Here is a 27,037-nt window from a genome sequence, read left to right on the forward strand (position 1 = left end):
AATTCGGTTGTAGAACAAAATCTGTTAAGAGATTGAAGAACATACTGTCATGGCCGCCCAACTTATTAACAGCAGCAACAAACTCTCGATGCAGTTGCAAAGTCCAAAGGACCTTCTGATTCTGGACTGGATTTCTAGTGCCTACTACAGACCCTAGTCCAGCAGTTCCTTCAGCACCACTTCCAACATGATCAGACATGCTTTGTTGTTGGAGAGATTTAATTTTTGTGTTCGGATGTTCGTATCTGGCACCAGCCTTGAGGGGGTGGAACCCGGGGGAGTGGGTGGGACCAAATTACGGAAGAGGAGAGGGTGGGGTGAAGATGCTTCGTGTGTCAGTGTGTGCGGTTGGACGACCAGGTGGTCCGCCGTGCCGGACTCATATTGATTTTCAACTATTTTAATGTATATTTCATTGCTATTTATGTTTTTATATCGTTAGACATTTTAATTTTGAAATTTTCAGTTGTTTTGTTGGTTTATGTTTCTATCAACACTTTGATTGTTGGCTTGCGGCTGAATTCTCAATCATCTATGTCTGCGAAATGGGTATTGTATATCTCTCCACACATGTGCTCAATTGTTTACCTCTTGAGTCTTGGCCATGAAATTGCAAACGATATATTTATATTAAAAAGATAATATGTCTACCTTATAATAAATAAATTACAATGCAAGCATACAAATAAATGTATTTAGTTATTTGTGGAGTTGATACTTGATCAACAATATATTCTCATCACATGATGAGAGAAATACTAATAGAAAAACATATCCACGGTTCACGAAACGTCGGGATTTGGCGCATTATATTCCCTTGAAATCAATCCTCAGTATTTCCAAGCATTAGAAGCTGCCAAACAAGAAACACAACATTAAACTTAAACCTACATAAAACTTGAAATAAGAATTCAAATTGAGATTGGGTTTGGACACTTACCTTGTTTTGATATGTCCCATCCATTGTCCTGGCCCAGAGCCCAAAAGAAGTATCCGCCCAAGCCCAAAGACTTAGCGTACCGAACCTTCACGTTCGCGGACCGGACACCATCATACCCGACCCAAGTGCTATCCGATACAGAATAATAAGACGCTGATTCGACATCAAACACAACAGTCGCATTAGTTCTGCTGTTAAAATCAACTACTTGGCTGTAAACCAAAATCCCATCCCCCGGCCCAACACCCGAAGCCGGTGCCCCGATTCCGTTCACTTTCGGGTCCCTGAGCGTCCAAGTTTTCCCGTACAAAGGCAGACCCATGACGAGCTTTTTGGGCGGGACACCGGCTTCGATCCACGACCCGATTCCATAATGGGTACTAATATTACTCTTGGAATCATACAACGCAGCATTCATCCCGGTGAAATTATCCCACGACCCGTGATAGTCAAAGCACATTGGGCTGGCCCAATCCAAATATTTACTTATTGCCCCGGCCGGATAAGATCTTGGACCGCCATAAACGGTAAATTTCCAAGCATAATACACTGCGGCGGTCAAAAGTAGACGGGGTTTACCGGTAAGTCTAGCCTCATTATCCAGAGCCCTTCTCCACTGCTCGAACAGCAAGCCAAGATTTGTCATTTGCACAGCATCTTCTGGAAACTCCCAGTCCAAGTCAAGGCCTTGGAACCCATATTTCCGGGCCACCTGAATTGTGGAGCGGATGAAAACTTCTCGGGTTGCCTGGGTGGAAGCCATGAGTGCAAACGTGGTTGAATTGCTACCGCCGCCTCCTATAGACAGGAGGGTTGTGACGGCCGGCTTTTTGGTCCGCAGCGCTTGGATGAATTCGGGTATTCTTGCTTGGTCGAATTCCGTGACGTTGAGTTTGTAAGTGATGGGTTCGGGTACGAGGAAAGCATAGTAGATGTGGGTGAAGTATTGGGTGTCTATAGAGGATGGTGAGAAGGAGTTAAATGATGGGAAATAGGCTGCTCTGATACCTTTTGCAGATGGATAAAAACGATCCGAATTCGAACCCGAGCTCGAAGAAAGCATTGTGTGTAAGACTACAAGGATGAAAAAAGGCATCAACTTTGGGGTGCCCATTGCGCTATATTTCTGAGGTACAAGATTCGGAATGGCCGGCAGAATTGGAGTTATTAGGTTTTTTTATAGAGGGAGGAAGTCAGAAGTGCGAGAGGCTATGGAAGTAACCACGTTGCCGACATTTGGCTTTGTGTTTGCAAGTTTGTGGTTGAAGTTTCCTGCTGGATATATGTCAAATTAAAGTAGCAGCTAGGGTTTGAACTCTGAAGCAGGAGGAAAATATCAAACATGTACATCCAAATTTACAGAAATTGTGGCAAGAAATGGAGTGTATCTATTTGAAAAGGAATTATAAATTAAATAGAAGTTTCTGCCGAGTTTTTCATTCAACTCTTATCAGATGAGAAAGTCTTGTATACGGGCTGCTATAAGCCTCCTCACGCCACCTTTTATTTTTATGAGAGAGTCACGGTAAACCGAAACGTCTCTTTTAACGGGCGAAACACATGGGAGAATTAAAAATAAGTAGAAAAGTTTGACTTGGTTTTGAGTTCACTTGAGAATATTTTGTAAAGGCAGAAACCTTAATACGAGTGGTACATCACGTATTTTTATATAAGTGGTGAGAAATTTTATTGTTTAAGTTATTAACTTTTTAACATGCATATTACATCATTTGTATAATAACACGTGATATACCATCTCGTATTCCGATCACACTAAAAAATATCTTCTTTGAAGGGTCATTGTTCTATCTTCTTGGTTATGGGGTAGCCACTAATTTTTGTCATCATTTAAAGCATACACTCATGATCGCACGTGCACCGATAGAATTGTTTAAGTACCACATGAAATTGATCGAGTCAATTTGCGTATCGTACAATTATTCAGCGTTCTAGATACATTTAGTGGTGATCGGTGAAGAAAGCAACCCACTAAGACTTTGGAAGCACCCAATTACTTTTTAGTGCATTTAATCTATGCTGTTTATTTTGGGGTTCAATGGATTTTGGTCCCATCACTAAGTTGAATGCTTCATCTCCAAAGTTGGTAAACCTCGCACAGATAGGTGGACCGTTTCCCACTCAAATTGTCAAATGTTAATAAAAAATCCAAAACAAGTTCTGGGTGCGAAAGTCAAAACCAGAAAAGCAATCCCATGTCAAAACCAGAAAGGCAATTCTTTGACTATTTGTAGTTGCTACTTGGAACTCATATTCTGTAGTATGGGCCTAATGGGTATGACTTTTGGGCCGACCCGAAAGGGTTAATGGTGGATACCTTAGGATTTTAGTTTGGGAACAAGTTAGGGCCATGTCTAGTGACTCGATCTATACACTAACAAATTCTATGGTATTTCTCGAGCCCGTTTGGGATTGAGAGGTTTCATTTTAACCCATGATTTTGATTGTTTCAAAGCAGGGTTGCCAATTTCAAACGTGACACTTTACACGATTTGAACTCGTATGAATATATGGTTCTTTTGGAAGTGATTTTAAAATTACTCAAATTATTTTTAGAGAATATATTTTTAAGTTCCAAAAGCACTTAAAGTGTTTTTTCAGGATTCACTTGCATTTTTACTAAAAATTGGTTCCGAAAACATTTTTACCACCAAAAGAGCTTTTAGCCATTTTAAAAACAATTTGGAACGAGCTTATAGAATCAAAGGTCCACATGATTAATATGATTAAAACTCGACTAACAATGTTCATTTAGCATTATATTTATGAATTGATAACATTTTCTTTGTGGATCTTCTCATGGGTTGACTTTTGCCAGTTGTAAGTTTAGTTGAAAGTAATACTAGAATGAGTGACTTTTTTAGAAGTTTTCGTGTTGGATCCACTGCTCTTGAATATCATGAACCATACAGTCGTCTTTTCTTTAATTCGTAGTACTATTTTGAGCAGGTGATTGTAGGTGAAGAAAAATTTACATCTAACAAGTTGATATGAAAATTGTATCTATAACACTAATCATATGACTTATGTGATAGATGGAAAGTCACATCACCACGATATATGCAAGTTTTTCTCCGATCATGTTGTCCCCTTTTGAAATAGAGTTCAAATGTTTGAAAACATTTTAGGTGGAGGAGATGAGTCCTTTCTTCTTTTGGAGTAGTTCGTTTGTCGAACTAGTTTGGAAGCTGGACAGACAAGGAGATCTCAAAAGGAGATTTGGTCCCATATTTGATTTGACTATGAATGTTTAACATGTAATCATATAGGTTGTTTGTTTCCCTTAAGCCAATGAGAAGGTTAAATGCTAAACTCCACTCAAGTCAGTGTGAGTCACTCAATTTTATTAATACTAAACTTTTATGTGTGGGATTGGGTGAAAGAAGACCTAAAAATGACTTTATGTCCGTGCAATAATTCTGTTAAAATATATAAATAAATAAATAAATCCAAAGACTAAAAAGTATATACGCAAAGTTATAATTTGAATGATTTTGTAACATTACGTGATATATTATACTTAAAAGTTACTCAAAAAATCATACAAGTTATAATTTGAGTGATTTCGTAATATCACATTATAATTTGAGTGTTCTAAGTATACTGAGAAGTTGCTTGAAAGATTATATTTATCTTAGGGGTTAACTTTGCAGATCTAATGGTGTTTAGATACTAATAATTCGGCATGAAACGGCACTATCATAGCACATTAGCATGAGGAGCTCCACCTCAGCTTCCCCACTATTTTATTTGTCGGCCATTTGACGCCATTCAAGCATTGACAAATCATCTTTTATTTTTTATATCTTTCGTAAAGAGATTAGAATTTAAGAATATTAGCTAGCTTTTGTGCCAGTGAACCAAATTAATTAGCTTTAACCTGCCAGATTAATTTATGTTTAAGTGGATCCATTGCGTGCTAATAATCTATTACTGTAGTAACATGGACTCTAGAGTTTAAGGATAAGGAGGTTTTAACTTTTTAGGATTTTTTAAATTAGGGTTTAGGCGGTTGACAACAGCTAAGCTTAAAAGGATTAAAATTAAACAAAAAACATATGCACTTATTCCCAATGATAGTTAATTGTTCAATTGATGGGACTATTAGGTTATGAAAACGACAATTATAAACCAGTAATTCTCGAAATGCATGTGCCCTTTTTAATTTGTTAATAATTTACTTCACCTACCATATCTTATGAAACCGGAGAAAAACTTGTTTAGAGTTTACGAATCACCACGTCATAATTCACATATTCGTAGATCATTTTTTACATAAATATTGAGTCTATGTGTGTGTTGTTCTCACTCGACTTCAAGTGATCTCATTCAATGCAAGAACTGTTTTAATTAAACATCTCTAATAAATATACACTTATACGTAGATAAGTTTCTCTCGTCCACTGCATTTCAAAAAGAAGATGATAGAGAAGTACTCTCATTGATCCCAACTCAAAGTAAAATCATTTCATTCTCAAATAGGGAAAATAAGTCAATGAAATTACAAGTAGATGTCAATAATGTTCTGTCCACAACACACATGAGAATTAGATGAGTATGGAACATCCAACGAAAGTGAGGTCCCCCGCAGAATGTGGTAAGGGGCACACTCCCATAGTCACCTGTACTAAGATGTAGTTCACGCCCTAGCTAGGGTGACATTGCTGGGAACATCAATCGCTTCAATTCGGTCCTTTTTTTGAAAAATAAAAAATAAAAATACGTAAGAGATTTATAACTTAAGTAATTAAGAGTGTTTATCATACACTCATGCATGCATTTGTTTATGAATTGCCATGAGTACAACATAATTCTCGATCCGATTTCATAATAAACAACAAATCAAAGAAGAACGATCATTTCATGAAAAAATTAAAAGTTTCATGGATCCAATCAAAGCGTGTGACAAATTACCATGACATTTAAGTAAACCTAACACTATAAAGTTATATAAACTTTAAAGATCTTAATATTTTTTAAAAGAAAGCTACTAACAACAGTGGATTCTTCCAGTATCCATATATACCAAGAAAAACATTTACTTTCCCCCCTATCAACAAACACACTTTTAATCCTTTCGGGTGTTGCGTACAACTTTCTATCAGCTCAAATTTTCATAAACCCACTTGAAAAAATCAGAAAAAATCCTCCAAGATTTCTGTAATGGAACCGGCTAGGAATTCTGAAACAAATATCTTCTCGGTTGTAGAAGTTCCTCCATGTCCAAACACCCCACTTCAAGACCCAAAAGAAACCAAACAGAAACTAAGAGTTGAAGAAGATGAGGAGGAGATGAAAGATCAAGAAAAACAGAAGAAACCCAGCATCCGAATTGATGTAGAGGCTTCGGATAGCGATTCGAATCGTGGGTTCAGCTTTGATAATCCGGAACTCAATCTACTCGAATCCCTCGAAACGGGGTCGTCAGAAGGCACCACCGCCCTTGTTTCTGATGCAGCAGAGCCTAGGGTTTTCCCATGCAACTACTGTCAAAGAAAATTCTACAGCTCACAGGCGCTCGGAGGGCACCAGAATGCCCACAAACGAGAGAGAACCCTAGCAAAGAGAGGGCAGAGGGTGTTGGGGTCCCACATAACGGCCTCAGGTGCAAGTTTTGGGTACCCTTATTACTCAAGTTTGGCTTCTCTGCCTCTCCATGGTGGTGCTTTTAGGGCACTGGACATTCAGGCTCATTCCATGATCCACAAGCCTAGTTCCGTGATGCCTTCGTCTGTAATTGGGTTCGGAAGTTCTTATGGACATCGGAGTTTTAGGTCAAGACCGATTTTTGATCAGCAACCAACGGTCGGAAAGCTTGGAGTTGCAGCAGCTAGAGGTGGTGGTGGAGCTGGGAGGTTTGACATGGCAAAGAGCGACATGGTTTCACAAGGAAATGAAGAAATTGGAAAATGTTGGTTGGGAAACGACGGTCGTTTCAAGAGTAGCAGCGATCAGGAGGAAATGAAGCTTGACTTGTCGCTCAAGCTCTAACTTGTTAGTACCTAGACGGCAGAATTCTTCTTCATTCCTTTGTATCATACATGATCCTCTGTTTTTTTTTTTTTTTTTTTTTTTTTTTTCTGTCAGTATTGAGATGTGGTTTAGAATTCTCGTTTCACATTTCGAGTATGGTTTGTGTAAATTTGATTTTTGAGAATAGCAAGAGCATTTGATAGTTTGCTTTTTTTCGTCGCTTAATTTTCTTTTCATTTACTGAATCTAAAAGGTAAGAAAAAGTTAAAGTGCAGGACGAAAGGAAAGTGCAAAAGTCATTTTCCTTCTTTTTCATGAGCCAAAGGAATTTCTTTTCGGGGTAACATGTATTCAGAAGTTAGAAGCTGCACTTCAAAGAAAATGGTGAGATGTGATTTTCAAACAATCACAAAGTGAGCTCCTCTGTTTTAGTCCAACAAGATTTCAACAAAAAGTTATGCTTGCAAGAGAAAGAACATGTGAGTTTAGTAAGCCTTGTTCCAAATAATTTAGGATTATTGTGTCTACTTCGATCCAAACAAAACAATCAATCAAATACAATGGGACATATTGATTAGATAATCTTGTAACATGTAGTATACAATTTCTCCACTTCTCTTTTCCCATGACATGGTTAATCAGACAAGGAAGCGAATGTATACAACACGTCATATGCATTTCGAAAATAGTATAAAATAAAATAAAAAGCTATTTTTATGTGTTACGGAAAATAGAAATCTATTTTTGCAAATTTTCAAATTTTGTCTTAGGATCAGTTTTCAACCCTAAACTAGAACTTAAAAATCGAAATCTAAAATATGAAATGATTCTTAAACAAACCCTTAAACAATTCTCCACTCACAAAAGAGATTAAGATTGAGATGGAACACATGTAAAGTTGACAACTTGACATTACAAGAAACCCAAAAAATGGAGTCATACTCATGAATATTAGATTGATGATCTTTTTTTTTTTTTGTCCTTGTATGAAATATAAAATGATTTTACTTTTTCTTTTAATTTTATATTCATTAAGCTAATACTACTATCTTTGTCCTCTTTTGAGGAGCGTGTAATAACTCACTTTCCTCAAGTGATCTGAAAAATCTAGAAAAGATTTAGTTATAAAATTATATGATTAATTTATGTGTCACATTTTACTTTACTTGCTAATTAAGTTCCTATCACAAACTAAAAAAAAAATTATTAAAAAAAATAAAATAAATTTGAGGTTGGCGTAAGTAACTAAACCTGCTGCCCCAATTAAGAAGACTTTAGAATAGTTGCTCTATAACTCATATTCATACACATTTCTCAATTTATTTGGTTATTCTTGAAGAGCAAATTGAACAAAATTACGCCTTCGGACAATCATGTTTTACACAGAGTGATAGATAACTAATTGGAAAACAATTATAAAAATGTGGTTTTATCCCTAAACTCTTTTATACTTCTCACACATTCTAATCGTCAAATTGAATGAATTGAAGAAAATCAAATAACAGATATTAACAAGAAGTGTGAAAGATAAAAATGAGTGTGTAAATAACATTACCCCATAAAAAAAGGTTTGTCGCAAATAAGCTCATCCAAACTCCATTTCATAGTCAAAAACCCATAAAGTGCACCATTTTAAAGAGGAAAACTCTAGACTCGAACATTATTGCATTTAGACTGTTACTACACTATAGGAACAGTTTGATTGTTTGAGTGTCTCTTACTAACACTACTAGTTGTAGTGGAACTAAACTATCGAAGTAAAATTCAAGTGTCGGGTTCTTCACCAAACTCAACGAAATGGTGGCGTTTCGAAACCCTAATCCTTAATCAATTATTTCATCTTCCAAACCAATGAAGGACACATAGCCGATAGCCTCCGGGTCTGTCAAACTTCATTTGCAGCTTGGCTAGTCGGAAATCCAGAAAACAAACACATGGATACTCCATGTCGCCCCCTACCAATCACAGATGCATCTCAAATGCCAATTTCCCATCACTTGCTAGCAGTAAAATTCCATACAATCAAAAGCACCATAGCACAGACACAGAGTTGCTGACCTAAGTAAATATCACAGCATTCAGGAGCTACGTACTTATTTATCCTTTAGTGGGTGCTTTCATACAAGTATACAGCTGACTACCTTGGGCAGAACAGCTATCTTATCAATGGTAGATTTCTTTAAGTAAGAACAAAAGAATGACCGGAAATCTAATTTGAGATATCAGATATTTACCGCTCTATTTTTCCACAAACGACTTGACTTTTCCCAGCCATTTGATCAGTTCTATTCTATCCTTGTTCATCATGTATTGATGCAAGAAAACAGAAAGCTCATCATTCACTCCCCTTGCTTCTAAATACTCACTGAACCTCTGTTGAATCCTTCCATTCAAACTCCTGCCCATAGAAACAAGCAAACAGAGTCACCACCAATCCCAAGGACTAAGACTGCAAACCAAAAATAATAGCCGAAGCATAAATTGACATGCTGATATTATAAAGACCGATGAGATAAAAAAATTAAAAATAAAATCTTAAGTAGGGTTCATATTCAAGTTCCATAGATATTATAGGCATGTAATAGACACCAACGTTCTGGTGCTTAATATACTTGATCACAAAAATGAAAAAAATGGCTTTACAATCCAAAAAAGAAAAATACAATGAGGGAGACATGAAATTGTACCTGAAATCAGGTCCCATATAAGGTTTAGCCGGCATTCGATCACGCTTAAGAACATAAACTTTCTGAACCTCCAAGCGATCCGGCCAGGCCGAGCATAGAAACTCCAAATCCTTGGAATCATCCCCCTTTGTAATATCAACAAGCACACTAAGGTGAAGACGCACATCTTCTCCTGAGCTGTCATCTCCAGTTTTGGGAGCAGTTTCATACCCATCAAACATGGTGACTTCAATTTTAATATCTTCAGTGTCTCCAAATCTCCTTCTCATTGTAATCCACTGCTCACCCGGTCGATCTTGGACGGTAAACGATTCGAATTTCGTGGCAGGCTGTTGTGATTATAATTATTGTTAAAATTCCAATCACAAGATATGAATGTGGATTAGAAATTCAAAATCAACACTTTCAAGAAGAAACACATTTAATTATACTAGAAATACGTTGAAAATGGTATTAAAAACCCTAGCACTTCCTAAAGAAGCACTTGAAGGTGCTTCCTGAAGAGCACTTAGAAGTGCACTCTGAACTTTGAATTAGCAATTGGAAGTCCATCATAAAGAAACATCAGAAAAGTGCTTCTATACAAATTACATGAACGAGAAGCACTTCTGCAAACGCAAGCAGAATCAATTTTGGTTAAAGCGCTATCTAACAGGCCTTACATGTAAAAAAATCTCAATACTGCAATGGAAATTCAGAAATAAGCAAAACCCACTTAATCAAGTATATAAAGATGGTTTCTTTCAGAGTTTCGATTCATGCAATTTTCTCGGAAACCAAACAGAAGCTAAGAATAACAGAGAAGGATGACCAACCTGCTGAGGAGGAGCATACTCGGACTGGTACTCCACTTCGTTTCTGATGATTCTGATGATGTTAGCTTCCATGGGCGACTGGGAAAGTGCTTCAGAAGCGTAATGTCTGCTGTGGAAGAGAGAGGATGAGATTGCCTTCCGCAGCGGAGGATTTGGGTGGCGCTGAACGGCATTGACTAGGGTTTTGGATGCGCAACAAGCAAAAAATGGGAGCGCGGTTCGAGCGGTTCGAATGAGTCGAGCCATTGGGGGTTCGGAATCGGAAATTTGAATTTAGGGTTTAAGGATTTTGGGGGTTTAGGTTAACAGTGGAACAGAACTGGGAAGAAGAAGAGGATGGATTTCTGAATTGGGCTTTGAAAGTTGAACATAAATGTTTAATGGGCCTAAACATAGGCCCAGTTGAATTAGGACGAAGAAGTTGTGTCCCCAGATAAACTCATGATCTGGCCTGGATACATACCGCAAAGATTAAATTTTGGGGCCTTCAAATATTCACTACTTCAAAAGTCAAATTCAGGTTTTACATACATGCTAGCGGATTTGAACTTCGATGAAAAGAAAAATGGAAATATTAGTCCGGTCAACTATCATAACTCACATGTGTAAAATTAGGATCTGGATTGTCTGCAGTTCTCATCTCATACTCTTTCCATCTCCTTATTTTTTGTAATCACCGTTAAGTCACTTCAACATTTTTTATTAATTTTTTTATATAAATAATAAGACAAAAAGTAATAAGAATATAAAATGTTGACGTGACTTAACCATGACCACATAAATAGGAGAGAATAGGAAGGATATGGGATGGGAAGAGCAGACAGTCCAGGTCTGTAAGATTATTGATGTTTAAAATAAACAATGAAGGGCGTGAGTTGAATTTGCAACCTATTTCAATGGTGTGGAGGAGAAATATCACCAAGCAAATAGCCCGTTGATAGTTTGGAATATTTCAAAGTTGAAATTTTTTACAGAATTAGATGCATGCAATCAGAGTCACTCAAAACACGAAGTATACTATATATTAATATATAGTACTTCTTATTTCCATCTATAGTTCTCATCACGATGAAGTTGTAAATGCAAAGGGATACATCCCTTGCTTACACATCAAAATCTCAACTCATATTCATAGAATATTTTGGCCTGGAATTCCATAAGTGGATAACAACTTAAACTATACGAATACATCGTTATCATAACATTTTATACTAATGATATAAGAATACGTGTACGTATCTTCACATCAGATTTGCTATGGAAGTCCTTCACCCGTATGTGGTCCCGAAAGGCCGACATGCGCCATGGATGGGTGTAATAATTGATGTGAGGCCATCCCTCGAATTATAAGACATGAAAATGCAGAAACAGTACTCCCACGCTCCAACATGCATGATGAAAAAACTGCGTTACTTGATGATGGATGGTGTTGGTAGGGTTTCAAATTTCCAATCAAAGATTATAGATATTTATATTATGTGGAAAGATTTAGCTGTCGCTTGGCAGATCATCAGCTTTTCTGGACACATGGGTTCATGCAGTTAAGATAAGCATGCATGCTAACGCACGCGTATGGTCGTTTCTAACTTGTTTGGATTAGACTGCATTTCAAAATTCAAAGCTTAATGACAAAGTTTTTTATTTAACATCAATTGTTTTTTGGTTTACTCATCCACACAAGGTTCCAAACTCGATTTTCCTTTCTTCAATATCAATTGCATGATGAAAGGATTAGCATTGTCCTTGCACAATGATTACACGCATAAATCGAGAAATAGTTCAAAAAAAAAATTTGCGGGTTCGACTCCTATTATGGTTGGTTTAGAATTTTACTTGTTTAACTTTAATGGTTGGTCTAATGGTAAGTAAGTAAAGGTTTGAAATCTCAACTTGAATTCAAATTTTCACTGATGTATTCTCCTTGTGTTTGGATGAATAAATTTAAAATTACTAAAGAATTTCAAAATGACAAAAATTGAAATGACGAGATTTTATTTTCTATAATTTGTAAATTTTCTTATTTGGTTAAACTAAAATAACAACGGAATTGAATACGGAATTTGTTATTTTTAAACTTTAAATCATAGAAATTGGAAAATGACACCTATTTACATGGAATTTGAACTTGGGAATTGGAGGTCCCAAATTCCAAGTTTTTTTCCACTCGGAATTTGAACTTGGGTATTGGAGGTCCCAAATTTCAAGTTTTTTTTCCACGTGGAAATTCTAAATTTCTATGTTTATAAATCCAAACAAGGGAATTTGTGTATGTCAATTTATAAATTCTGACTTTTACTAGAATTCTAAGTTTGTTTCCCTCATCCAAATATAGTGTAAGTTCACTGGCTCTGTTTTGACATATCGTTTATGGAAAAGGATATTGTGGAATTATGAATTGGATTCTAATATTTTTTGAGTTCACCCTAGTGAGGGTTTAATCCCCACTGATTTCCTTCCCCCCCCCCCCTCCCCCAACTAACAACTAAATTTTTTTTTTACCCTATTAACGCTATTTTTTGTATTAAAAAAAAAAGAAAAAAAAGTTAAAATGATATGGAATTATGGATTCTAATACTAAAATGATATCATCATATTAAGAATGTGGGTGCGTAATCTCATTAGCAATTTGGTGCATCAATCATAATTTATTTTGATACGTTGGAATCATATTACACGTCAGCGTGGGAACGTATGCAATTAATTACTAGAAAATTACAAGGAGCTTTACAATATAAAATAAAATAATATTACATTTTATTAAAGATGATGATATTGTAAGGTTATGTCATTCTCTAAGTTGTTCATATCCTAATAAAGGATTGACAATAAATCCAAACACAACTTATGAAAAGAAAAGAAATAAATAATTTACCAAGTGTCGAATTAGTAGCTCCGGTTTCTGCAAGTTGATATATTTATATCCGAATTTTATAGAACACCAAAAAATTAAGAAATTATTGAAAGATTAATTTATGAGTTTTTAAATGATTAAAATTTTGATATGAAAATAAAAGATTAATTTATGAGTTTTTAAATTGATTAAAAATTAGATATAAAAATAAGGGTGAAAATCAAGACTGTCTCCATTGTACGTGACAGTGGCTCGTGGCATTGGACGCATAAGCCATCATTCTTGCTACTAACGGTGGAACCCAAGTTACCGCATCGATTCTTTCCCTCACTTTACTTTTAACCCCATGAATTATTTATCAAAGTAAGAATAAAAAATAAAAATAAAAACTAACGAAAAAAATATGAAAATTTTGAGTTTTAACGATAAAGACAAAATAAAAGGTAAAGTAAATAGTACCATAATTGACTTTTTAGTGTAAAAATATGATTTTTCGTTAAAATAAATAATATCATAAACTTTTCGTTAAAGTTTTCTTTCTAAAACCATGAAAAGAATTCACAACTCCCTCATTTGTCCATTTAAAAAGAATCTATCAAATGAGAATTGTTATTGTCACTGAAAAAATCTCATATTGTATTCCTTATAAGTGGTTTTTCTTTCTTTTTAAGTATAAAAATTTAGAGTACTTTAAAGTACAATTTCCTATCAAAATAATAAATAGTAAATTTTAATAGGAAAACTGCTGATCCTTTTGGGATTGTTTCTCGATGATTCAAAGCATTTTTTTTTTTTTTTTTATAATTAAAAGCGCTTATGAATGCGTTTTGACAGAAAAATTTTAGAAGTAGTTATGAGCTATAGGAGGACCTTATGTTGAATCATCCAAAAGCACCATGACCACCACATGAAATAACACTGCTATCAAACCCATTACATCTTGGCATCAAAGAAATATATGAGCACAAGATTATTGTTTCCGATTGGTCCTAAATTCTAAATTGAAAAATGATAGAGAGATCATTTTTTTTTTAGTTGCAAAGAGAGACCACATTTAAATTATCTTTATAAAAGGGGTGGGATTTATTTTTATTGTGGAACCTAGCGAGAATGAGTTAAATAGAATGGGTTCAACGCTACTGTAACGTCGCGTTCTAATAAAATAATAACACATGTTAAAAAAATTTAGCACATAACATAACATTATAAGATTGAAACGCCACAACCGATGACACATGTCCATAGTTGGTCTCTCCCTAGAATCACCTGACACATCCCGATCGGAGTTAAGGCATGCTGGCCGTCATCCGAAAGTGACGTAACCAAAAGGAAAGTGATGCATAAAATTATGGATAAATTTAAACCAAATCTAACACTTATTTAAACTAAAGTAGAGAGTGCGCAGTAGTGGGAATAACCCATAAAACACAAGTGTTCAGAGTATAGATGACATAAAAGTGTGCAGTCAAAACTAGTTAAAGTACTTAATACATAACTGGGAAAAGCCCCCTACATTTATTTATGGATATGTCATAACCGTCGGATATTCCTTGTACGCCACAGAGTAATCAGCTAACTAGCTAGGACCTGGAGGGGCAAAAAACAGAAGGGTGAGTGGGCAAAAACAAGGGTTTATAAAACACATTTAGTTTATGAACATACTAACCCATCGCCATAAAACATGTATAGTTTTCAGAAAATCATATTACATATAAGTATGAAACCAAATGTAAATCCATGATAAATCTAGAAATACGCCAATCAATATCTCAATTGTAGCATAGGTAAAATCAAGTGCTCATCAATCTATGCTAACACACGAGTTCATGCAGAGGGAATCTGAGATGAACAAGATTAGATTGGGTGTAATCATAATATATGCTATAGTATTACAATCACGTGAAGACTGGCGCTAGGCATATCACATATGAGTCAGAGTTACCTATAGCAACCTATACGACAGGACTGACACCTATAATGGATCCAAGGTGAGTGTGCGGTGCGATGTGAACATACACATGAAGCCTGGCCCTGACTGGGGCGAGTACTACACTAGTGCAAGCATGCATGATGAGCAAGTATAATGTATGTGAACATGCCATGACAATATATAAATCTCAACGTATACGTATTCTTATATCATTAGTATACAATGTTATATAAAACTTTGTGTGTGTGTGTGTATATATAAACAAATGTCCACTCATTGATACGTCGATGGATCGTAGCCTCCTAGCCTTTTTTGTCCTCTTACCTCCTCGGAGTAAGTCTTACCTTTATGTGAAATAACTTTACTAATTAATTAATTAGGACCTACACAAAAAGGCTAGGAAAATCCCCCATAGTTTGCTCAAACGGCGGGTTTAAATATACAAAAATATTATACACGACGTCACAGACCTGTACACGTCAAACACATGTCGGTCGGAGGCCGAATGCGCCGCCACGTGCTGCCAAGTCAGACCACACGCATGCCTATGCACTTGACAAACTGACAATAACTCTAGGGGAATATTTTGTCATACTTCACGAAATATTCCGCTAAACAGTAACGACGTCAGTTACCTTTAACGGTGTTAGAATATTCCTTTAGCTTTAATGAAATATTTTGTCTTCTCCTCCAGTGGACCTTCGTCACCGTTTGGTTCGCAGGAATTTGGGGAATTTTCATCGATTTCTGGAAAATTTTCAAATCTTCATATCTTCTTCATTTCTCAATCATTTTTGACAAACTTTATATGGAAATGAAGCTTATGAAGAGTAAAACAAGTCTATGCCTTTTGGAAGTCCAAAAATGGACGGAAAATTGATTGAAAAAGCTCAAAAGTCTCGGACCTAGTTTCTACTCCTTGAAACTGTGTGTTTCAACGTTGGCTCTTCTCCCAACTTAGGTTAGTGGCCATGGGGAGTTGTGCAGGTACTTCCAAAACTCCCAAAACCTTGTAACTCGCACGGGAAAACGTTGGAGAATCCACACCCAAGTCGGAGTTCCGAGTTGCTATAAGTTGGACACTCAAAACTTGTCCATTTCTTGATCGATTCGTACAGATGGGTTCGTGGGTTTGAGAGGAACACAATGGTGGTGGTTTAAAGGTCGATCTGTGAAATTTTGAAGGTGGTCCTCGTTGTTGCAGAGAAGAGAGAGTGATGTGTGAGGAGAGAAGAAGGAGAAGAAAAGAGAGAGAAAAAAAAAATTGACAGTTTCTGATTGGGTGAGGGAAAATAGGAGTGAAATTGATTGGTGAGGGAAAATAAGTCACGGGTCCAGTTTTAAATAGGAGAAATGATAAGGTTTTGTACAATTTGGAATCTAACGCACATTATCAAAAACAGTAGCTTCCAATACTAAATAATTAACACACGTGTACAATTCTAACTGTTGTTAACGCACTTTAATTAAACGTAACTTTTTCGTTACAAAACCGTTTCGGGTCTAACTCGATCTCACGCGATCATAACAACGAGTACTAACTAATTACGTTATCAAGAAAAATAATTTAAAAGCCGAATAACTACATCCACGATAGGTTCCACTTTATCAATGAGGGCATAAATGCCATTTTACACATTTGAAAAAAAAATTACATGAAAAATTAAGAACGGATTGTCACATTACCCGTTCCCCATTTCCTTCCCACTTTAGCGACAATAAGCAAGATCAAATATTAAACCACTAATCCCAATTCCCAACAGTTTAATCCAAAGAATATTGCATAAAGCACACCCAACACGGCAAACCAAGAATTAGCTTATACGTTAGGTTGGAAGAAAGTTAGGCACAACCTTTCTCTTTCCCTTCACCAATCACCCCGACTCCTCGAAAGAATAATAGTATAATACATAGATGAGTATGAATTTTTACTCAAAATTACTCATTATAGATTTATAAAACTTCATATTTATGATCAATAATGTTCAGATTAGAAATCATTTTGCAAAAAATTGATTAAAATTAAGATTATTTAGTTAATTGTATAAAAACAGATGAATAATTTTCAAAGCTCTATGATTAAAAATACGAAAAATTTTGAGTGAAAATTTATACCCATCATTAACTGGCCGAACATTATTCACCATTTTATTTTATTACTTAACAACCATTTTATTGTTAAAAACTCCAAAAAGCGTGACTGGATTTTTCACAAAAGTTTCTTTTATTTTCTTGCTTGGTGTCTAATATTTGTGGCGGCTACTTTTAGCAAATTTCAGTTATGGATGGGCATTTTTTTGGTAATTAATTCGACTTGTAGGGACATTTTTGTGACTAGAAAATAGACTGACAGAAGCTTCCACTTTTTGCTATAAAACCGAGCTCACGGCGTAGACACTTTCGGCCGCCAGAGCTACCTAAGATTCGTCTTCCAAGAAAAAAATTAAATTAAATTATAAATATCTCTGGAAAAGAAAATTCTCCGAATCTTCTCTTCCCGTTCTGCCCTCCCGAAACCTCTACAATTTCCGAGGCGCCCTTGGTTTTGGCAGTTCCCGCTGGCTTTTGGGGCAGCTGGAGCTCTCCGTTTTCGAATTCAATTTTGGTTCGGGAGTTTTTGGATTCTGATCGTCCTGGGGAGAGAGATAGAAAGAGAAAATGCTTTGTAGGATGGCATTGGTGCCGAGGAAGAAGAAGACTGGGAAGGTGCCCGTTTATCTGAACGTGTACGATCTTACTCCGATCAATGGCTACGCGTATTGGCTCGGCCTCGGAGTCTACCATTCCGGCGTCCAAGGTAATGAATTTTAATGGGTTTTTCCTTTTTTTTTTTTTTTTTTGGGTTATCTTCTGTTTGGCTGTGGAGAAAGTCTTAGATCTGGCCCTGTGTTTTGGTTGAATGAAAACTCAACAAATTGGTATCAAAGTCTAAATTTTTGGATCCGGGTAGTGGAATTTCGATCAAGTTGAACTTGGGCTTTATGTTTTAGGAAGAATCAAAGAGTTTCTGAGTGATTTGATTCTGAAAGGGTAATTAGAATTCAGTTTTCATGTTTTGGGTTTGATAAATTGAGAACCTTTACTCTCGAATGAACTCAATTCCAAGCAATTTTCCCAATTTTTAATTGATTTTATTATTGTGGTAATAAAAAATAATATACATTTGTTTGTTTGTTTTCATCCTTTGATTTTAGATTTTTATGGTAGACACAAATGTGGATGTTTGTATTTGTTTATTTGCATGAATGTTTTATTTTAATGTGATGCAGTACATGGCGTTGAATATGCCTTTGGAGCTCATGACCATGCAACGACTGGGATTTTCGAAGTGGAACCGAAGCAATGCCCCGGCTTTGTGTTCAGAAAATCAATTTTGATCGGAAGAACGGATTTGGATCCGAAGGAGGTCCGTGCATTTATGGAGAAACTAGCAGAGGAATACTCCGGGAACACGTACCATCTTATCACCAAGAACTGCAACCACTTCTGTAATGATGTGTGCACCAGATTGACGGGGAAGCCTATTCCTCGCTGGGTCAACCGCCTCGCTCGGCTTGGTAAGAAATCAAGCATCTATTATCAGTTTTTCGTGATCCCGCCATTGTTAGTATATCACCACATTGAAACAAAACCACTTTTAGTAGCATACCATGAATGCCAATGCCACATGACAACCGGAACTTCCATCGTTACCCGTCTTTAGATTCAGTTTATTGCACATAGGATTCAAAACTCATTGGGAAATAACAATTTGGATACAAATGATTCTGTATTGTTAATTATTTGTCCATTGTATAATCTTTTTGGGATGTCTATGACGTTAGGCAGACTTTCTTGTTCCGTAATAATTCATATGCGTCATTGTGGTGAACTTTAGGTTTCTTCTGCAATTGTGTTCTTCCGGCTGGTCTTAACGAAACTAAGGTTCGACAAGTAAGATCAGAGGGGGTTTGTAACGGAGACAAGAAGAAACTGAGAAGCCATTCGACTAATTGTGCATCCTCAAATCCTCGGTCCTCTTCATTAAAATCTTCCACTGCAGAGTCTGCAGGCAGAAGTAGTAGACAAAGACACTGCGTTCCTCCGTCTCAATCCTTGGTCCATTCTTCCTCAACCTCGGCGGTTACTCTAAAGCTTTGACACTGTTTTTAGTTTTGAGACTAGGGTTTTAGAATTTCAATTGCACAAAGGAATGGGGGAAATTGCAAATTCCAATTATTTCCCATCATGTAATCTGTTTGCATTGCTGTGTAAACAGCTGCTTGAAATCGTTGAAGTCCTGCTGTTTTCTGTATTAAAAAAAAAAATGAAAATGGTTCATGTATTTTTGACGCATTGGTGAGAAGCGAGAAAGGTTTTCAAATTGGTTTCTTGTATCTTCAAGGGACCGTACAAAATGAGAATTGAGTCGCACGCATGCAGACCTATGAATTTTCGCAACCATTTGGTATGGCACCTCTCACACAGGCACCAGTCTGTCTGACTGAATTGTTCGATCTGATCCAACGCTGGTCCCACTTGGTACGAAAGATGCCTTAGGTAGGCAGTCCTACGAACGTTTCTCTGTAACATGTAGGCGTGCATTATGGATAGTAGGTGGGTGGGAGACCTAGTGGGTTTTCTCATTATGCCTTCATTTCGTAGTCCGTTTGGGGCCCCCGCATTTTTGGTGAAAAACTTTCTCATGTGGGTGGTTGGTTTTTGAGTTCTTGTTCCAATCTTGGGTTTCAGTTTGGGCTTAATTTGGGCTTAATTCAAGTAGATCACCTAAACCACCCAAATATTGGGGCTTCGGCTCCTGGATTCTAAGTAACAACAGGCCCACAAGACCGTGTATATCGTTTGTACCTACGTCTGAATCTCCGGTTTTCCTTGTAAATTAGAGTAGGTTAAAATATGCCTTCGGAAAAAACATTGAGTGTGTACATGTTAGTTTACACCTCAATTTTGCACGGGGTCTTTCACAAATAAGCTCCTCAAAACTCCATTTCATTACATCTGAATCGAGCAAGTGAAGTGAAAATGCCTATAACGGGCAACCACAACCCCTACTTAATGTCAAGGTTTCCGGCTATGATGATTAAAGTTGCTTAAAGTTCATGAACCCGCAAATCCCTATTTCTAAGAAACTTGCACACCACGTTCTTTTTTACGATTTTCAAATGTCTTTGTTGCAACCGATTTAAAAGTATTTGGAACCTTTACGTGCAAGTTACAAGTCAAACTTTGACTTGTTTTATGGATGCAATGTTTTTGGTCTCCAGTCTTCACACACTTCGCTTTTTACTTTCCACATGTTTCTCTCAATTGATCGAACGAATTGAAGAAAATAAAATGAAATAAATTAACATGGAATGTATTAGAGATAAAAATAGATGTGTGTGGAATGTGGATAGCACCACCCTATTTTTTGAACATGTGTTATACCATATGTGATGTGAATCATTTTGCAAGTACTTTCATTCCTTTTACAAAGAGAAAAAAATCTATTTATAAGTTGTTTGATAATCATTTCATTTTTCGTTTTCACTTTTTGAAAACTGGAAACTGAAATCTTGTTTGGTAACTATTTTAAGTTTTCAATTTTCCTCATAAAAAGTGAAATTAACTACCAAATAAGATTTCAGATTTTTTTTTTTTAAAAAAAAGGTAAAAGCAAATAAAAAAATTGAAAACAAATGGACCCCAACTTTAGTTGAAAGTTGTTCCTTATCTGGAGAATGTGAAGTAAAGATACCTAGTATTGAAAGAAATCGACAAATCCCGTTCCCGTCCATAGCATTACAAGACAAACAATCTGCATGTGAATTGTGAAGCCCTGCGTCCTTCTCTCTGTGCCTTTTATTAAATTCTCTGGAGAGATGCCGACCTTTTTACAGGAAGCATCCGGAGTCCGGACAACAACTCTGCACCTTGAATGGCAACCCCACCTTTAACTCGTACTTCATGTCCCATGACTAATCATTCTTTGGATCGACCCCGGGAATTTTCATCAAAGCATGGGATTCACAAATATTTGAACGGTTAGAATGAGATTGATTCATGCAAATTCAGTCGTTCACTACACTGGTACATCTCATACACACCGTTACATCGTAGAATTTTCATCGACATCAAGGTGCATTGTATTGAAATGAAGTGATTATCATGAGAAAGGTAAATGTTAGAATCAATCGAATCCATGCAAGTTGATCCTAGATCTTTTCATGGTTTATGACTTGCGCATGCATATACGGATTGATTTTAACTATTCTCTCCCTTTGAGTTCTACATGTATGTACGGTAGAATCAGCGTAGCCATATTAGCGAAGGATCCCTACGCTCCTCTTCCTAGCAAATCAAGGTATTATACCTTAAGAAAGCTTGTCAAAACTGAAAGGAAAATCACGGAAGGCAATTCATGCATGAGATATTGACTAAAACCCTTTTTTGGGCAGCAGATAAGGTGGATTGAGTCTTGTTTTCAATAGTAGGCTGTGGGGAATTTTTCACATTAGTAGGAAGACTGCATGCTAAACTTGTGCACAAACACGTGCGAATTAGATAACATCACAACGGCTTATTTGTACCAATTTGACAACTTCAGCAGCCGATGCTTCCAAACCCACTACAAAAAGGAAACATGAAAAGTTTTATTTGTCAATTAAACTACCGATTAAACAAATTCATCGTTCGGATAAACCTTTCAGCAAGTAAATCTATAACTGTTTGATTAGGATAATTTTTGCATTAGGCAAGACAAGTTTCGAATAAAATCCCGTGTTTTAGGAAAAGAAGTCTCCTCTGATAATGTGATCAGACAATCTTGCTCAAAATTTTCTCGCAAAGAATATCACTTAGGCTTTTTGAACGTTACTTACACAAATAATTTTCGCACATTTTTATTTTATCATTACTAGATATTCCAGGTCTCCGAAAGGGCGGAAGAGATGAAATATACAAGTGGAAAGCAGAGAGGCTTCCGGTTCAACAGTCAACCCTGCCACCACCAACACTAATTACCACCTTCTGACGTTTTCTTTCCCAATATTCATTTCGTTTGACCGGTTCACACCACTTCGGGTCAGGTCTGGTCGCCCAAGATTGTCCCTTTCCTTTATCAATTTTCCTGACCCAAATCCACCGTCCACTGTCAGTTTATTTATCGACCCAAGAGACGGTCAGCAAATTTCACGGTTCAGATTGTGCCTAAGGGACCAAGATTATTGCTTATTATTTAATTTTACGCCACCAAGAAAATAATAAAAAAGTAATAAATAAATTACCCGGCTCACAAGCAACTTGTCCAGTGTCGCCAACTTGGGAAAATTTCATATGAACAACTCTACCACACTCCCAATCAAAATGTCACCGCTCACGCCACACCACAAATCAGAATCTAAGGTCCATTTGGTGCTAAGAATTTAACTCAATTTTTTATTTTTTAATATATTCATATTTGGATTTGAATTTTTAATTCAAAAATTTGTTTGGTATGCAATTCTTAAAAATTCAGTCGTATTAAAAATATAATAATAAAAAAGAATTCAAACTCTCTTCCTCTTCCCTTCTCTCCCGCGTCGGCCACTTCGCTGGCCGTTCCTCTGAATCTGTAAAACCCCGACCAGTCACCCCCATCCATTTCTCTCTCTCTCTCTCCCCCTTACTTCCCGCATTTTCTCTCTTACTTCAAACTCAAGCTGACAGCAAGGAGGCCCGTCAGGTCGCCGATTTCAGAACTGATTAATTGGCCCAGGAGAGAGAGAACGATGGAGGTGATGGCTATGGGGATTCAACAATAAAGTTTTGCGTTTGGGTTATTTTTTTTGTTCTGTTTCTGAGAATTGAACTAGAAAACAAGAATTTTTAATTTGTTTTTACACTTTTATTTTCTATGCATTTTTTAGTGTAAAAACATTTTATGCTAATCTATACTAAGAAACAGAAAGGCTAAAAAAATTAAATGCGAGTCACAGTGAATTGAAAAACAATGTCCAAATCATGAAACGCTCTTAATCGCGTCCGGCGGATAAATACTCTTAACAATTTGAGGTATTAAGATGATGGGAGAGATGGTTTCCTTCAACATTGATCTTTCACAAACTACATTACACAAACAATACGAAAATTACATCATATTCCCAATACAAAAAATCAACAACAGAAAACCAGCTGGGTTTCTCTTTTACTTGCCAAGTGTAGTAATTAGTAACTAACTACATATATTTGTTAGCTCTAATTATCTATGAATTTCGTAGTTATGCTTCTCCATTAAATCGGAATTTATTCGATTTATGTTCAACAAACAAATGGGTTAGTAAGAGATTACTAGCTAATCATTATATAATCCGATCCCACCATGGATTAATATCTCAAACACGCACGCTATACTACTAGCTTCAAGAATTTAATTGAATTGATTGGATTGGACTGGACTGGACTGGACTTCACCTTTTCCAGGCATAAACAAGCAAAGAAAACCCAGCAGGACCGCCGCTGAGCTCGCTCTCCTCCGTACTCGCCCACTCCATCACCGACGAACTTCCACCGGAAGACGCCGCCGACGACATCGAAACCGAAGAAGAAGACAAGCTCTTCCCCATCTTCCGCCACTCAATCCCGCTCATTCCGAAATTCCACGAATTCAGATGACCCAGTTGGTAATTGTTCTCTTTAATCTCCCCGTCTTCTTCGAATCTGAACATGAACACCGCGCGGCCGTCGTCGCCGCCGCCGTCGCTCTCGAAAAGCCAGTTGTAGACGTCCCACGAAATCTGCAGCGGAGTCCCGTCGACTTCGATTCGCTCGTTCCCCCTGAATTTCCACTTCAACCGCTTTATCTGCAGGACAACCTGGCCGTCGACACTAAAGCAGAGCCGGGTCGGGTCGGCGTTTGACCCGCAATCGATTCGGATCTCCCGCAATTTACCGCCGAACCGGGCCTTAGTGGTGTAGATTTTCTTGGCGACGACATGCTCTCTTTTCAAGATTGGGATTTGCGGAGTCTCGGATTTTTGGGCCCGGGTCTTGGCGTAGGCTTCGCGGGTCAAATCGCCGACAAGGAGGGTCATCTCGTTGTCGACGACGACGGCGATGTAGAACGCGGATTGGGGTTCAGGTCCGGAGCCGAACCGGGCTTTGGAGAGGTCCCAGAAGAGGAGAATGTTGGGGGAGAGCTTCTTGGAGCCGTGCTTCTTCCAGAAGAGAAAGGGCTTGATGTGGAGGTGGAAGGAAGGGGAGGAGAGCGACGGAGGGAGGGGCGAATCGAAGGAGTGGCGGAGGAGGTTGAGGTGGAGGGAGCGGCCGAGGAAGGAGCGGGACCAGGTGAGGGAGAAGAGGGCGTGGTCGGTGTGGTAGAGGCAGGTGGTGAGGTTGGGGTGCCCGGAGATGGGAGGCGGAGACGGTGGTGGGAGGCGACCGTTGATGGAGGTGGACGGGCGGAAGCAAGAAGGGAAAGCGGAGGAGTAGTGGCGGGACATTTGGGTGGTGGGGTTTTGGAACTTAGTTAGATTTTAGTGTTGGGTTGTGTTTTAAGGGAATCTTTGAGGGTTTTGGTGCTTTTTTGGAGCGAGAGAGAGAGAGAGAGAGAGAGTTGGAGAGAGACGGTGGAAAGGGTATGGGGTTTTATGGGGGGATATTGGGAGGAGAGGGGCAGAGAGAGAGAGAGAGAGAGAGAGAGAGAGAGATCTGTCACGGACTCCACAGATGAAATTGGGAGGGACAAAGGTACGGAGAATAGAGACCGTCGAGATAAATATTGGACTTTCATGTTTCAACCAACACGTAAAAGGAGTCTTCTATTTGTAAATTGTACATGCTCTTTTTGCATGAACAGATAGAATGGATCACAACATTTTAATTTAATAAGTTGTGGATGGGTACTAAATACTGTGGTTTTATACATTTTATCGTCTGTTTAGTACCTCTTATATTGGCATATAGACAATTCTGTTTCTTTATACTTTCATCAGGGAAAAAAAAAAAAAAGTAATTAAGGGAAATTATGAACATTGTCTCACTGTAACAATTCAAAACCATCGTGCCAAATGTATGTAAAGTAATGAATTAAAAGTATGAAATACATTAAAATTATATGCACATGCTAAACTGTGATTGATTCATAAATAAATCGTAAGTCTAGTTTACATAGATGAGGAGAAGTAAAAGAGAAAGATGAAGGCGTGCAGGGAGGAAGAAAAGGGCAAGAGAAGATGCTGAAGGAACTCTCACGCTACGTGATTTGTGATAAACTCTGAAAATTCTTCCTATCTATTGTTAAATCTCAAACATTATGGTAACACGTAAAAGTCAAGGCAGGGCATTCTTTTGGGACCTTTGAAATTTGAATGAAAAATTGGAAATGGCCAAAGTCTCCCCCTAAAGCGTGTCAAGAACCAAATTGATCAGCTTAGAACCATTTTTTCGTACGTTACCAACAAGTTGAGCAATATTCAGTTTCTACTTGATCAGATAATATCTCAAAGTTCATCTTAAGCTAATATGGTGACTGTATGCGTGTATAATGAGCTCGATAGTAAATCACATTTATGGATTGTAAAAGTATTTTTGTAAGTAGTTTATCATTTTTTTGTACATGAGTAACTGGTCTAGCGATACTTGGTTTTTACTTAATCAAAGTAGGTCTTAAGGACAATATATATATCTATAGTGAGCTCGATATTATGTTGTGACACATTGTGATTTACGTGGATGGATCAGCTGATTGTGAATTGTAAAATATTTGTAAGTGTGTTGTCTCTTATAAAAGAACAAGCAAATCAATGAACATGAAAACATTCCTTTAATTTAAATGGGACTAACAAGGTAAAATCCTTTCATAGTTTATGATTCTATTACTTTCATGCAAGTTCCTCTCACTTTATATTCGTTGGACTAACGGGACAAATATCATATAGCCTTACTCCCACTCCCTCAGCCTTTTTCTCATATTTTACTTTTCACTCTTGTATAAATAAGAGAAAAATACAAATTAGGAACAACTGTTACATTCGGTGGAGGAGCCATTAAAGGATCAGAATAGTAGGACTTGTTCCGCCTTTTTCTTCTTGTTATTATAACAGATGTGGTTGAATACTAGTCTAATATTCTTAAATTTCAGTGTATTCTCAATCTAAACTCTTTTCCGTTTCAGAACGTGCTTCATTTTCCCTATATTCCTTCTATTGCAATGCAGTCTTCATTTCCGCTCCTTATTCTATCAACTTTTCTTTGGCTGTAACTTATATTTCTAAAAAATTATTGCTTACTCTTTTACCTCATATTCATGTTTCTGTGTTGTGAAATGTTTTAAATTCTTTATGCTGAATTTGAAGTTTTTCAATTTTTATGCAAATTACTCAAATCTCTCATGTTACGCGTTCAAATTACTTATGTATGTAAGAAACTCTCCCACACATGAAATCTTAATTCTGCCACTGCTTACATCGTATATGATCAAAGTTAAGACCTGTTAGAACCAAAGTACAAAAAATTAATGTTCTTGTAAAAAGTTTCACCACAAATAACCTGATCCTATTGACTACAGAATAGTGGGGACATCCATATAGAGGCTGAGATAAGATACCCAACCCTAAATAAGTCTGTTTTTGGATTGAAACATGGCATGTGTAATTTAATAAACAGCACACTAATCCAATCCAAGTTGCACATCAAATCACAGCAGCCACAAAAAGTTTACAGAAGTATTTTTACACTAAGAAGAATCGAACTCACCATTCACTGAAGTTTTTTTTGTTGATAACATCGATATTTTAACATTAAGGAGAGGGGTGTTAGACGAGGTCAGTATGCTAAGGAAATCACCGCAACTTGAGGAGTTTGACT

At 37.1% G+C, this 27,037-nt stretch overlaps 5 protein-coding genes across 8 annotated transcripts; 2 read left to right on the plus strand and 3 right to left on the minus strand.

The window, feature by feature from the left end:
- Positions 1-605: 605 nt before the first annotated feature.
- On the minus strand, positions 606-2,413 carry LOC137748323 (class V chitinase CHIT5a). The gene is made up of 2 exons (XM_068488467.2): positions 941-2,413; positions 606-853 (listed from the first exon to the last, which is right to left on the minus strand). The coding sequence occupies exons 1-2, from the start codon at positions 2,052-2,054 to the stop codon at positions 831-833; spliced, it is 1,137 nt and encodes a 378-aa protein (XP_068344568.1). The 5' UTR covers positions 2,055-2,413; the 3' UTR covers positions 606-830.
- A 3,093-nt stretch (positions 2,414-5,506) lies between these two features.
- Positions 5,507-10,748, minus strand: LOC137718450 (uncharacterized protein At2g39795, mitochondrial). 4 transcript variants are annotated; one of them, XM_068458015.2, is made up of 4 exons: positions 10,434-10,748; positions 9,619-9,947; positions 9,166-9,329; positions 5,507-5,651 (listed from the first exon to the last, which is right to left on the minus strand). In XM_068458015.2, exons 1-3 carry the CDS (start codon positions 10,677-10,679, stop codon positions 9,170-9,172), a joined length of 735 nt encoding a protein of 244 aa, XP_068314116.1. In that variant the 5' UTR covers positions 10,680-10,748; the 3' UTR covers positions 5,507-5,651; positions 9,166-9,169. The 4 variants fall into 4 exon arrangements, with proteins under 4 accessions (XP_068314116.1, XP_088543111.1, XP_068314108.1 ...); XM_088686985.1 differs by lacking the exon at positions 5,507-5,651 and adding an exon at positions 8,453-8,886; XM_068458007.2 differs by lacking the exon at positions 5,507-5,651 and having other exon boundaries at positions 8,453-9,329.
- LOC137716049 (zinc finger protein 1) lies at positions 5,971-7,133 on the plus strand. Its single transcript, XM_068455446.2, has one exon. It carries the CDS (start codon positions 6,122-6,124, stop codon positions 6,947-6,949), a length of 828 nt encoding a protein of 275 aa, XP_068311547.1. The 5' UTR covers positions 5,971-6,121; the 3' UTR covers positions 6,950-7,133.
- Positions 10,749-17,601: 6,853 nt separating the features above from the next.
- Positions 17,602-19,494, plus strand: LOC137734052 (deSI-like protein At4g17486). The gene is made up of 3 exons (XM_068473312.2): positions 17,602-18,011; positions 18,484-18,771; positions 19,092-19,494. Exons 1-3 carry the CDS (start codon positions 17,873-17,875, stop codon positions 19,352-19,354), a joined length of 690 nt encoding a protein of 229 aa, XP_068329413.1. The 5' UTR covers positions 17,602-17,872; the 3' UTR covers positions 19,355-19,494.
- Positions 19,495-23,269: 3,775 nt separating this feature from the next.
- LOC137734036 (uncharacterized) lies at positions 23,270-24,916 on the minus strand. The gene has a single exon (XM_068473287.2). It carries the CDS (start codon positions 24,670-24,672, stop codon positions 23,641-23,643), a length of 1,032 nt encoding a protein of 343 aa, XP_068329388.1. The 5' UTR covers positions 24,673-24,916; the 3' UTR covers positions 23,270-23,640.
- Between the last annotated feature and the right edge of the window lie 2,121 nt (positions 24,917-27,037).

Source organism: Pyrus communis, chromosome 15, assembly GCF_041283825.1.
Source record: "Pyrus communis isolate YQ-2024b chromosome 15, ASM4128382v1, whole genome shotgun sequence".
Taxonomy (NCBI): Eukaryota; Viridiplantae; Streptophyta; class Magnoliopsida; order Rosales; family Rosaceae; genus Pyrus; species Pyrus communis.

Coding starts and splice junctions, on each gene's coding strand:
- LOC137748323 (XM_068488467.2), bottom strand. CDS start 2,054: ATGGGCACCCCAAAGTTGATGCCTTTTTTCATCCTTGTAGTCTTACAC. Junction 854..940: donor ATGGGACATATCAAAACAAG/GTAAGTGTCCAA, acceptor CTTGTTTGGCAG/CTTCTAATGCTTGGAAATAC.
- LOC137716049 (XM_068455446.2), top strand. CDS start 6,122: ATGGAACCGGCTAGGAATTCTGAAACAAATATCTTCTCGGTTGTAGAA.
- LOC137718450 (XM_068458015.2), bottom strand. CDS start 10,679: ATGGCTCGACTCATTCGAACCGCTCGAACCGCGCTCCCATTTTTTGCT. Junction 9,948..10,433: donor AGTATGCTCCTCCTCAGCAG/GTTGGTCATCCT, acceptor TAATCACAACAG/CCTGCCACGAAATTCGAATC. Junction 9,330..9,618: donor TATATGGGACCTGATTTCAG/GTACAATTTCAT, acceptor TTCTATGGGCAG/GAGTTTGAATGGAAGGATTC.
- LOC137734052 (XM_068473312.2), top strand. CDS start 17,873: ATGCTTTGTAGGATGGCATTGGTGCCGAGGAAGAAGAAGACTGGGAAG. Junction 18,012..18,483: donor CTACCATTCCGGCGTCCAAG/GTAATGAATTTT, acceptor AATGTGATGCAG/TACATGGCGTTGAATATGCC. Junction 18,772..19,091: donor CAACCGCCTCGCTCGGCTTG/GTAAGAAATCAA, acceptor GGTGAACTTTAG/GTTTCTTCTGCAATTGTGTT.
- LOC137734036 (XM_068473287.2), bottom strand. CDS start 24,672: ATGTCCCGCCACTACTCCTCCGCTTTCCCTTCTTGCTTCCGCCCGTCC.